Source organism: Astatotilapia calliptera, chromosome 10, assembly GCF_964374335.1.
Source record: "Astatotilapia calliptera chromosome 10, fAstCal68.1, whole genome shotgun sequence".
In the NCBI taxonomy this organism is placed as follows: Eukaryota; Metazoa; Chordata; class Actinopteri; order Cichliformes; family Cichlidae; genus Astatotilapia; species Astatotilapia calliptera.
Window position 1 is genome coordinate 13,263,988 of NC_137431.1, and position 13,370 is coordinate 13,277,357.

The following is a 13,370-nucleotide window of genomic DNA, read 5'->3' on the forward strand; positions in this document are numbered from 1 at the left end:
TGAAACTAAAAATAATACAAACTAAAGTATTTATAAAATATTTTTATAAAAAATGATACATATGCTAAGGCTCATTTCTAGTTGTCATTGGCCAAAACTGCTCGATGTCTAACGCAGATGCCTCGGGATACATATTTACTGTTTACAGATGACACGCTACTGGCTTCATGGGGCGAAGACCTTCAGCTCGTACTGGATTGGTTTGCAGCTGAGTGTGAAGTGGCTGGGATGAGATTTAAAGAGGCTTTGATTCTCAGCTGGGAATGAGTGGAAACAGCATCCTAATCTGGGAATGAGTCGTTGCCCCAAGTGGAGGAGTCTCAAGATTTTGTTCAGGAGTGATGAGAAAGTGGAGAAGTAGATTTACAGTTGGACCGCCTCAATGCAAATCTGTTGTGGTGAAGACGGAGCTGATTTCTGTAATATTTGTTGTCTGTAGTTATTAATTTACTTGTTTACACACTGCCTGATTCTGTTGTGTTACAAAGAAATATGGCCAACAGGCGATGCAGCACACCCTCTGGTGGACAAACTATGCAATCTCAACACTCATGGAATGCTTCTTCCATCTCTTCTTTACTTTTCAATTTTTAATTTATCAGCTGTTATAAATACCATGTCAATAGATAATTGACAAATATCTACCACTGGTCAGTAAAATTAGCCAACTGATTAATCAGCGGGGTTTAGTTTCTAGCCTAAACACTGGTGACTCGTGGGTCTGGGTGTCTTCTTGAACTGTAGCCCCCTGAAGATAAACGGTAAAATTAGTATTTATTGATATTTAACCAAAAGAAATAAAAAGTACAATTCAATTTTCAAATGATCCAGAAAGATTTTGGAATTAAGTCCCAAGCTCTATTATGTATCTTTATCTTTCTAGATGTTTATCAAAACTTATATACTTGACTAGAGTCACAATTTTCTAGATACGATTTTGTAGGGTTTTTCTAATTAAAGAATACAAGCTAATATACAAATCACTTTTAATTTTTTTATTTACATTTTTATTACCACTGCTTTCCTGTGGGCTGTGGTTGATGGTTGAGTGCTTTGCTAAAAACATGGCAAATAAGTTCTGCCACTCCAAAAGCTTTACATGGATCCAGCACTTCTTCTTATCAAAATCCCTTATAATCTGGATCCCTTCATTCCCGTTAACAGCCCCCACCCCACCCCGCTCGCACTCCTCCTGGCTTCTTGTGGCATTAATCACACCACATACAGAGGGTACACTCCGCGCGGTGAAAGCTATGACTCCATGTCTGTGTATGAGGGAGGATGCTCAGAGCGAACCCATCCTTCCCAGACGCCAGTGTGAAGTAACAGTCTGCGCGTTGTTCTCCGCTCTGGATGGTACTGGGATGCATTTTGGAAGAGGGGTCGGGCAGCAGCGACCCACCAGCATCCGAGCCTGACATGAATCACAAGTAAAAGAGCTCTTTCAAGCAAGTGAAGAGCACATGAATGTGCACAAGTCCGCCGAGCTGCACTCGGGCTTCTCACAGCGACATTTTGGACCTTTTGGACCTACCTCGATTTGTTTGTAAATACTCAAACCAATCACAGAAGACTTTAGATGGTCACTGAATCAAGCCTATTTTAATATCTTTTCTAATTTTCTTTCTATTTGTTTTTTTTTTTTAACGTTTTGGGTGGGGAGTTTGGTTTGTGGGGAGTGTGTGTGCGTGGGATTTTTTTTTCTTTTGTCAAGCGCGAAGACAAACTTCTACCATGGCACTGGTTATGGAGCCCGTGAGCAAGTGGAGCTCTAGTCAGGTGGTTGACTGGATGAAAGGTAAGGCATCAGACGCGATGACCATTAAACTGCTGCGCTGCAGTGAATCGCATGTGTGGTGTTGCGCTGAAATGCATTTCAACACAGACTGACTCGAGATGCCAAAACACCTGCTGAGCCTCGGGGTTTCGCCTCGTCGCCTTGCAGCTTCGGGAAGCTTTTAATCACAGCCTTAAATCAGTTAATCGATCTTTTTTTTTCAAGCACTTCTAGCTTGCAGACGTCTTGGCCCCCCACTCCTTTTAAAAAAGATGTTCTCAGATTCAAACAGCTCTACACGGAAAACCCGTCTATTGTGTCCTGCGGTGGTCATTGTTAACATAAGGCTGCCTCGCAGATGGTTGTAGCGGAGATCTAGTAATTACACACGAATGATTCCCCCTCTCGCTGGATCTGGGTGCAGAATCTGTGTGGAGGAGGAAAGAAAAAGAGGTTCGAGTTATTGACCAGGCTTTGCATGTGCACAGAATAAAAACAGAGCTGGGAGAGCAGTACACTATCAGAGCTTGTACAGCCATCTGTGATATGTTTATCCACAGATGCTCAAGTCATTAAGAAGTCACAGCTGACTTAGATGAGCTTCTAGTAGTTTCAAAACCTCCCAAGGGTACCTAAATCCTGAGGCCTATCATAAAGATTATTCACTCAAAAAAAACAAAACAAACATAAAATCCCCACAAAAATCACTTAAATGCGAATCAAAACATTCCTCTTTTTTTTTTTTCATTTTTCAGGGATCCTCCAGCAGAATAATGAGGTTCAGTTTGGTGATGAAGCACTTTTAAGATTTTCTTCTTGAGAGAGAGAGACTGTGACATTTAGACTGAATTGAGGACTGGAAAGGGGTTAGATAGACATACAGTTGTTGTTGCAATTAATTCATCATCCGCTAGTCTCAGTACAGCTGTCGGATGAGCGGCTCCTTTGAGGAAATTTGTCCGCTTATTCAGGCTCCAAAGATCTATAAATGTCCCAAACAGCTGTGGAGGATTTACTTCCACAGACTGTCAGGAATACTTTCAGGGCACAGATTTCTCATTAGCCATGCTGCTTTATTGTCTCTTTGCATTACAAAGTTGGTACTTTGAGGGGAAATGTGATAGAAATGTAAGAGGAGACCTTAAACTCAGTGGGAGGACGTGATCTGCCTGTGTATTTGTCTTTTAACTCACATAAGCGCTCCTGCGATGTGTGTTGTTTTTCAAAGCCACGTGCTCACGTGTCAGGCAATGGCCTGTTTCAGATGAAACATACACATCCATAGGCCTGCATCTTTACCGCCTCAACACACACACACGCACATATGCACATACACACAAGCGAGCATTATTATTCTAAGCCTGTAGGCCTTTTCTGCTGGCTCAGATATGTCATGATTGCAAGGATCAGACGGTTCTTAGTATGAGTTGTGTATTACAGATTGTACCTCAATCTGATGTGGCCTTATAAACAGGCTGTTTAGGACTGGATGCTTGCTCAGAAAGGAAACAAGATCCATGTGCAGCTTTATTTATAGAGACACACAGGGATGATTAGACGCTGAGATGGGCTGAAATTGAATGTCCGCAATAGTTTTAAATGAGATCCAAGATGATCTGTAAATACGCTGGTGGCACAAGTGAGGTATGTAAAGAGCAAGGAGTGGAGATTGGAAACGAGAGAGGACTCTTCAGTGTCCCACATCTGACAAGTGGAGCAGAGACAGTTCTTGTGCCTAGAGCCCAGTAATGGTAATTTAAAGTGAGGGAGTGAGTGGCACGGAGAGACACTGAAACAGAGGAAACGATGGGGTGGAGGGGGTTTCATTCTTGTCTCGCATCCATTATCGAACCCGGAGGACTGGCAGCGTTTTGTCGTTAGCATTCACAGGTTCCATTATTACCATACCCGCTCCGTGATGTCACAGGAGGCCAAATAGGGGCACCCCGTGACCTTCCCACAGTCCCACTCTCCACCCCCTGTTAGTGTTTTGTGTGAGCTAGACGCTTTATTCCCAAGCTGCTTTAAAGAATAGATCCTCATCACAAAAGCGAAAAGAATTCCAGCTTGACTGGAAATTGGTTCTTACTAGGTGAAGGGTATCAGTGCAAACACATAAAATATGTGCATTTCAATGCAGTGTTGCACTTTGTACCGTCTGGGTGTTTTTAAACATATTTGTTGTCTTGCAAGGCATATCAGTTTTTATCTTTCAGTGCAAACCCTCACTGTCTTCTTGTCTAACACAGACGACGACAGCGATCAATGACAAGTCAGATCAACACAGATCCATAATAACAATGCTTAACCGCCCTAAAGAGCTCTCTCTCCTTACAATGCCAGTGGATTATCTAGAATGGAGATCATAATGTGTCAACGCTGTGCTTTTAATTTCTCCTCAGCGTGCCTGATAATCTGACTGACATGCAAGAGACAGGAAAATTGATGTGGCTGAGATGTCTTTCCATTCCACCAAAAAGGGATTTCTATTGCACATTGTTCTTTTGCATAAGGCTTTCAGCAAAATATGAAACAAAACATGGCAGATTTCAATGGAAAAATAGAGAATAGAGACTATTAGTGCCATTTTGTGCCATGTTCCCCTTTTATTTATAGTAAAAATCATTTATACAGCACATATCCACAAGATGCTTTATAATGTCATTTAGAAATGTGAAACGCTCTGGGAGTTATAAAATGCTAAAGTAGCTGATAACTTCACCAGCTCAATATCTCATGCTAGCATGTAGTCACTTTTTGCAAACTATCATGTTCTCCCTTTTCTTATTTCTTTATATTACCCCACGGTCAGCGAGAACCCCTGCCGAAAAACCTGCTTTGTGGTTTCTATGGCAACATGGGGAATACTTCATTGACATGATGAGTCTCAATTAACTTGGTAAAGAGGCTCATTAGTTAAGCCTTTAAATGTTATGCAAAACCATGAAACTCCCTATGTTTCCTCTCGACCGTTTAGCTGCCAGCTAAACCTGATCTGAATGCTTGATGGGGTTGAAGCTTAGCACTGAGACACATGTATATGATTGGTCCACTGCAATAAAAAGACAGGATGAGGAAAGAACTAACCCTGTGTGTGTTAAAGAGAAAGAGAGTGAAAAGGGAGAAATAGGGCCTGAGAAGATTAAATGTATAGGAAAAGCAATACAAAAGCTGCTCCCTTGTAGCTCATTTATTAATGTGTTTGCTTGATCTGAAAGTGAATAAAACATAAATAAGTAAATGAGTTTCTAGGAAGCCTGAGGCAGAAACATCAATTATCAAATCAAATTTCATATAGAAAATAAATCAAATTGTGGTTTAGTTTATGCAACATGATTCTGCATGCTCGATTTGCAACATAATTTACATCATCGGGACACAGTGCAGCTTCTGAAGTAAATACTTTCATGCATTACAGAGACACGCCATCAATAACTGCGGCAGTCTCCTGATTCTTTTCAATGTTTAATGCTAACACCTCGAGGACCAGTGGGTTAGAATAGAATAGCCTTTATTGTCATTGTACAGAGTACAACGAAATTGGAGTGCCACTCCCTTGGTGCAAGTTTCAATAATAAATATAAATGTAAAATATAAAAAGTACAAAAAAAACAATCGTAAGTACTCAAACAATAGTATGTACAATATATACAGGATAGCAGCATTAATATGATGACAGTATGAATAGCAGCATAATATAATGACAGTGACGGTATGGAATAGGTTCAGTTGTTTTTGTGCTTATTTACTACGGTGATAGCTCTGGGAAAGAAGCTATCCCTGAATCTGTTTGTCCTGGTTTTATGTGACCTGTACCGTCGGCCTGACGGTAATAGTTCAAACAGTTGGTTGCTGGGGTGAGAGTGGTCCTTGATGATATTGCCAGCTCTGCTGAGGTACCGAGTTAAAGTTAGAGTTGCTTTTATGCACTCCTCTCCTAACCATTCAACCATATGATCAAGTCCTCAGATCAACCTTTCAAGTTCAAATCGCACTCCGGGGACACGCTGCCATATTAGATTATCACAAAAAATGTGACAGACTTAAAACAGTCTATACAAAAACTGGCAAAGATGATCTTCAGATCAAGCCTAGTTTTTTAGTTTAACTTTTCAAAAGTACTGGCCTAAGTATTAGCTAAACTGATAAACTGGAAGTGAGGTCTTACCTCCTCAATGCTTTGATCAATCAAAACCAAAACCAAGCGTGGTACGTGGACTCCAGAGCATGTTTGCAAATTTGTGGCTTTTACCATTATTTGGGACTCCAATAAGCAGATACCTCTTGAATTATTAGCCTTAAAACTAATTATGAGACCTTTCAACCTAACTGTAAGATCGTAAGGCAGTGGCAACATGTATTTTCTTCAGAACAGGTGTATGGACTTTGCAGTCCTTCCTTTGGTTGTTCGTGAAGAAAAATCACCACTGGGGATGTGCAATAAGCAAAAACACATTTTTCCAATCAGAGCTCACAGCCATGCTTTTAACATGATCAAAATAAGTTGCCATGGGGACTGTTAGGTCCCCTTATCACCTACTGAACTGCTCGGCCCCCTCATCACGGCTTGAGGTATTTTTTGAAGGCTTTTCTTGGGATGCTTTGGTAACAGACTTTCTTTTTTTTTGTAAGTTTTTGATTTACCCTGTGTATATACTTTTTAGAAAACAGTTTCTAGTCATACATTTCAGGGTGTCTGTTGACGCAGACAGAAGTTACAGAATCACTTAGTTTGTTTTCGTCTGCTGCACTTCATCAACTCTTTCTCCAAAAGATTTCACACCTGCTGCAGTAGCTGAATATGTAAAACAACTCGAGCACACCTACATAGCTTCTTTCTAGCTGAAAGCGTTTTCTGGTTTGAAGCTGAAAATGCAGCTCAGAACTGTTGACGAGGGGGAGTGTGTCAGATTTCTTGTCTTGACACAGACTGCTTCACACTCGCACACAGCAAAATACAACCTGTGCTCACACTTTACAGATTTACAGCACATATTCTGGCAAAGCAAGTGATATCAAGTCCTGTTAGAATGCATAATGCAAACAGTGGTTTCACAAGAAATCTGAAAATCTGATGCAGTCTGCAAATAAAAATTCATGCTTTTGAGCTGTGCTGAAAGTTTTCTTGTCCTTTGTGTTCCCCCAAGGGCTGGACGACTGCCTGCAGCAGTACATCAAGACCTTTGAGAAGGAGAAAGTAGGGGGGGAGCAGCTGCTGCGTATCACCCACCAGGAGCTGGAAGATTTGGGAGTATCCAGAATTGGCCACCAGGAGCTGATACTGGAGGCTGTGGACTTACTCTGTGCTCTGGTGAGTCCAAGTTTCCCACACCATCTTCCCACTACTTTCTACTGTCACTTTGGAAAGTCAGTGCTGTCGGATGAAGTTTCTGTCGAACATTTGGCACCTCTGCAGCTCTGTGAAATCATTTAACAAGTCAGTGAAGATAACAAGTTACAGAATAAAGATATTTTCCAGTAAGCAGTTGATATATTTAGTAATGATGCAATTTCTATATTGTTATTATCACTGCAAAGACTGTCAGTTAACGAAATCAGTCATTCCAGGAATAAGTGGATGTAGATAGGATTGCTTTAGGCCCCAATTTTTAAACATCACAGCAAATCTACCAGAGTTACTAATCTGGCCAAAAGATCTTCCACAGGCAAATCTTACAACTGTCGTTAGTGTTGACATGGATTACTGCTTCATCTCGAAGGGATTTCTGCTCTTAGTTTCCCAAAACACAAGTTTTGTTAGTGTCAGCATGATAGATTGCTGTTCTGCTGATTTGGCTAATGTGCAGCTGGAGTAGCTGGAGCATAATATTTATTCTCCTTATAATATTCATTCCGGATGTTACTGCATACAGAGTAGAGACCTCGACTTGTTTCTAACACGAGAATGTAAGATTTAGGGGTCAGTCATGTAATGGCCAAATGAACGGCATTAAAATGAACGAATATATACTGCAATCATCAGAAGCATGCTACAGATTAAAAAATGCACTGGAAGCAGATTCTGGTCTCTGTGTGCAAATATGTTACATATAAAACTGGGGACTCATGAGCAAATATATCCCTGGAGCGTAAAGGGGCGATTCGGCAGCGGCACTAGCATGTCAGACGGAGAGATGGAAAGTTATGTAGCTTAAATAGACCACCAGATCAGGAAGGTATTTTTGGTATATGATGCAAGGAGAGTGACGCAGAGCAGCTTGAGCTGTGTTTCTGAACTAGCTTGGAGGCTTTGCTTCATTTAAGGAACATTTTTTCTTAAATGGAGGTTTTCCCAGGATAGCTGTTCCCAAATGTTCTCTTTTGTCCGTCAATGTGAACATATTTTTAGACCCTACTTACTAAAAGTGTCCATATTGGTGCTTAAAATTTGCAGTGAAAATGTTACAATTTATTTACTCTGGAAAACACGATTTGATTGATGAAGTAATTTATTATTGTTTTTTACTCTTTTACTCACTCTTAGATTATTTATAAAATAACTGTTTGAAATAAGGGACAAATACCGTTAAGCAGTTTGTACTGATTATGTTGGGGTTTGGAAACTTTTCACTTTATATAACAGGAACTACACGAAAGAACTATTTGGTGTTGGATTGGATGCTCAGTAAGTGTACTTTATTGGTCCCCGTGGGGAAAATCCCTCTCTGCATTTAACCCATTCACTCAGTGAAGCAGTGGGCAGCCATTGGGCGCCCGGGGAGCAGTGTGTAGGGACGGTACCTTACTCAGGGGTACCTCAGGGTAGCTGTTCAGGGGAATCGAACCCCGACCTTCCAATCATGGGGCCACCACTCTACCTACTGAGCTATCCCTGGGGGTGTAAGGATGAATCATATAAATGCTTTGCATCTAATTGAGAATACTTACTCTGGCCATGCTGTCCAGTTTACCACAAGAGGAAATGAAAATGTAAAGTCTTTTTGTAAGGTGTCTTTAGCATCCAGCTAAATAATTTTCTCTCCTAATAATTTCCTTTATTTTGAGGGGTTTTTTTTATATTCACTTGCACATATAATTCCAGTATTTAATTCAAATTTTCTGTTTTTGAACCAAAGAAAGTTAGACTGCAGTAATATAAAAGTAAAAGATGGTAAATGATAAATGAGAAGCAGAAATAACAGAGACAAGGTGCAATAAAGTTGGACCTGGGTTTGTGTTAACTCTTGAGATCTATAGAAAAACTGGGTGGAGATTACCAGCCTAAGGTCACAGATGCAATCTGAATCTAAAGTCCACTCATCCTGCATCGCTGCACAGGGGGCCCTGCTTCAGCCCTAAAGCTTCTTATGTAACTGGGATTTAGTTTTAAGTCTCTCAGGCACTGCTGTATTAAATATGATTAGTGGCCCTCCTGCTGCGCTCTCCCCTCCCAAGAAACCCATGACATGATAGCTGCCCATAGGCCTACACGTGCAGTTAGCCGCAAAGTGTAATGAGCGCTCAACGATGCTCAGGCGTGCAAAGTGACAGCTGATTTCACACATTTTCATCATATGTGGAGCCTTTCTGTTGTGGAGCGTGGTGGGCTGGTCGGCTGTAGTATTCCTATTCATAAAGTGCTATCAGAGAACAATTGGTTTCTATCTCCAGGCTGGGGATATTCTTGGAATGTGTCACAGTGAAAGCAAACACTGACAAACTGGTCAAACACAGTGAATTTACTTTCCTCTCCCCTCTAGAATTATGGGCTGGAGACTGAGAATCTCAAAACGCTTTCTCATAAGCTTAACGCATCTGCCAAGAACCTGCAGAATTTCATCACAGGCAGGCGGCGCAGTGGCCATTATGACGGCCGAGCCACCCGCAAGCTGCCCAACGACTTTCTAACTTCAGTGGTGGACCTCATTGCTGCTGCCAAAAGCCTTTTGGCGTGGCTTGACAGGTGAGATTTGCAAAAAGATGAATTTAAACATTTGGTAAGTCATGTGTAAACATGTGGACGCACACTGTGAAAAAGGGCCCCACAGAGCTGTGTAGATTCAGGTACTGGTCCCATTTACAACTACATACACAAACACATAAATACAGGTTCACATGGACACATATTTATATGCATACTGGGTATATTCTTGCATACATTTCCTTAGATTCGTCTTAGATACAAACTTACAACCGTGCTAATTGCAAGCAAAAAGATATAATAATAATTTGAATTAATTATAAATATATAACTGACATCAAACAGGAATGAGACAGTCCTGTTTACATGCATTGGTACATGTAGTCTGATTTGGGATTTGTTTTTTTAACAGATACAGACTGGTTTTGTTTTTCTGTGTAATGTCCATGACCAATCATTTGACAAGAAAAGATGAGTAAAAGTCTTATATAAGTAGATTTTGACAGGGTGGCCAAAAAGACACCGAGAAAGTCTATTTATATGTCTCTTTATCCTTGCTTCCCTGTGGGATTGTGCCAGTCTGTGTGTTTGTGTCTGTTTGTGTTTGATGAATTTGGAAGTTCAAAGCTGACAACGTTCAGCAAAAATAACAAAGTGATTTGCTTTGCCTTTCCCCCATTATAGCTGACATGATTTACAGCATTCATCCCAATTAAAATTCACTAATCCGTGTTTCATTTCATGTTTGAAAATGCTTAATTGTTGACCAAATTGTACAAATAGAAACGTGGGAGTCGACGCTGCGTTTGTTGACAGTGGATAGGACGCACTTGTGAGGTTATTTGGAAAAAGCAGAACAGCAACTAATAATCTCTGCTCTACGTCAGCTGCTCTCGGCCTTAGGAGAAATGTGAATATTATTAAATGTGTTAAAAGCATTACAGACGTCACATTCCAAAATAAAAACCCCAAAACAGACTAACATAGGCAGAAATGTGAGGAATCCTAAAATGTAAAGGGAGAAATGCTGGTAAAAAAAATATGTAAAATTTACCAGTGACTGAGTCTCAAAGGAAGAATGATCTAATGGTTCATTCCAGGTGCTCTTTCTTTTTCAGATCTCCATTTGCAGCAGTGGCAGATTACTCTGTGACCAGAAACAATGTTATCCAGCTATGTCTTGAGCTCACTACAATTGTACAACAGGTAACAAATATGAAATGATTTATTGTATCATATCCTGTTGTACTGTATTACTTCATACTGTACAGAGCAAACTTGGGATCATCACAAAGCCTCTGTCAGAAAAAAGGAAGCTGATCCATATTAAAGTATAACGGCAGAATTGGAAAAATACCTGGTTCTTTGGTAAATGTGCTTATGATTTTTAAAATGAAATCTCAAAAATGTTTCTTCATTCCCTGCATAAATTTAAAGTCTTTCTAAACCCTAAAGCAGATATACATTTACACAATTTTTTCCCCTTTCAGTACATCCTGCTTTTTTATTAGTTTTAGATTTTGCAGCTGTCAGTGATAATGAGAAGCTGAAATTGGACTTGACTACTTCACAACTTGTTTCTCATCTGTCAGATATGCTTTCATGTAAAGCAGCATCCTAATTAGAGCCACCTCAAAGAGTGACCTAAAAATATATTCTAAAGTGATAGAAATGATAGATGCTTATCATAAACTGCAGTTTCATTTTATTGTATCTGGGTCTGTCAGTCATATAGAGCCTCTAAAGACCAGTTAAAACTAAGAGAACTATACAGGTTTTAGGTTGGGCTCTGTGGAATATAATGTTTATATAGAGTTAAGAGAAAAATTAAAGTGGGAAAACATTAAAAGTGAGAGTGAAAGAGGGCAAAAGGGAAAATAATTGAAGGCTGAGAGAGAGGAAGACTGGCAGAGTGAAAGAGAGAGGGAAAGATGTGCCTCCGCATTGGTGATTCATTTGTTTTGTGTTTGTGCCTGCCTGTGTGGGAGTGTTGGGGGTTATAGGTGCCAAGCTGCTCGGTTTTTGCTTATATCCACCTACAGCAGAAATGCCAATAATAACTTCATTTTGACAAATTCTCTTGAGGTAACAGTGCTTTCTGAATATTCCTCAGGACTGCTCTGTGTATGAAACAGAAAACAAGATCCTGAATGTGGTGAGTTTGAAATGTTGTTCTATCGAAGAAATAATTAAACTAATATGTGCAAGCCTGAAGATTGTATTTATCCCTAATGTGTCCTCCGCAGTGTAAAACACTGTCTGAAGTGTGCGACCAAATTATCTCGCTCTCCTCGGATCCCATGGTGTCCCAGTCTGCACATTTGGAGGTTGTGCAGCTCCCCAACATAAAATCCACTGAAGGCTTGGTAAGAGTGACCCTCCCTCAGACTCTCAGAATCACACCCGTTTTGGGGAAAGGGGTTCGGTTTTAATTATCCAGCTCAGATTTTGTATCTCACTTTTTCAAGACTTATGAAATCTAGATTTGAAAGAACTTTTTTAAAGGATTTTTTTGGTGTAGCTTCAGAAACCCAGCAGAAACATTCATGCTGCTTTATTGTAAAATAATAATAAGTACGTAATAAATTCTTATTAGTTTGAAAAGATACTATAATAAGTCAACAAATAAATGACACATTTTATGTAGACTACATAGCCACATAGCTGATTAACTAATAATTACAGGAAATGCAGAAATTTGTAGGTATTTCTTAGGAGTGGTTCATCTATCACACAGTAATCCCAGGCATACACACCTTGTACTTCACTATACGTAACAAGGCGTACATAACAAATACACATAACAAGTATTTCAATATACTTTTCACAAACTTGAAATATACTTAAAATATCAAGATGTTAAATTGTTTTTCAGGTTTGATGAACACAGGGAAAAGCCAAAACAGTAAAGTACAAAACTTACTAATGTGAATCGTACTAATGACGATTAAACAGCATGACAGAGTATTTTGTTTTATACAAATATGGCATGTGCAAATTCTCTTAAGCGTTTCTCTTACTCACTGCGAACATATTTCTGCTCAAGCCCAGTACTAACTTTGCCTGATTTTCCAGTTAAAGTTTTTATAAATACAGTTTTCTAATGGAACAGCACACACTTACTTTTTGAAGCATACAGAGGCTATTTTCATTAAAGGCTTGGTCAAGCCTGACTACAGCTGTATATATATTTGGTTATCTGTACATACCTGTAGAGGCATCAAGAAGTAGGCATACAATTTTTCTTTTGATTACTTTTTTTTGTCATATCTATCTCTGGAATTTCAACTTGGGGATAATAATGTCATGTCAAGTTTTCTGGGAATGACCAAAATTGCATTTCAAAGCAAACAGAACATCTGAAATATGGATTGTAGATTTTAAACCTTGCGTGCTGCTTTTCAGCACGATATCTAATGTAACTCACATTAGCTGACCCCAAACTAGGTTTTGCTGAGCTGATGGGCATGTGAGTCAGTGGATAAAATGTGACATAAAAACAACATATTGGCCATATTCAGATGAGTGAAATGCAAGCAAATAGAATACAGCAACCGGCAATTCTGTTAGCACTTACTTTTAGGATTGTATATAACTGTTTAGAAGCAGAGAATACTTTTCTTGCACTGTATATAAACGCTCCCCTTTGTTGGACTCCATCTTTGCACTGACCTACACTCGGGCACAAGCTCCTTGCTTGGGGCCACAGTGAAAGCCCCACCCCCCACACAT

At 39.8% G+C, this 13,370-nt stretch overlaps 1 protein-coding gene across 6 annotated transcripts in view; it reads left to right on the plus strand.

The window, feature by feature from the left end:
• Positions 1-1,223: 1,223 nt before the first annotated feature.
• LOC113030416 (connector enhancer of kinase suppressor of ras 2-like) overlaps positions 1,224-13,370 on the plus strand; it is a 31,980-nt gene continuing 19,833 nt past the window's right edge. For 2 of the 6 annotated variants that reach the window (XM_026181852.2, XM_026181849.2), the window contains exons 1-6: positions 1,224-1,798; positions 6,925-7,088; positions 9,478-9,680; positions 10,739-10,844; positions 11,752-11,793; positions 11,885-12,004. In XM_026181852.2, coding sequence (XP_026037637.1) covers positions 1,735-1,798; positions 6,925-7,088; positions 9,478-9,680; positions 10,739-10,844; positions 11,752-11,793; positions 11,885-12,004 — 699 coding nt within the window. In that variant the 5' untranslated portion in view covers positions 1,224-1,734. The remainder of the gene's footprint in view (positions 1,799-6,924; positions 7,089-9,477; positions 9,681-10,738; positions 10,845-11,751; positions 11,794-11,884; positions 12,005-13,370) is intronic. The other 4 variants (XM_026181850.2, XM_026181851.2, XM_026181853.2 and 1 more) reach the window with 3 other exon arrangements.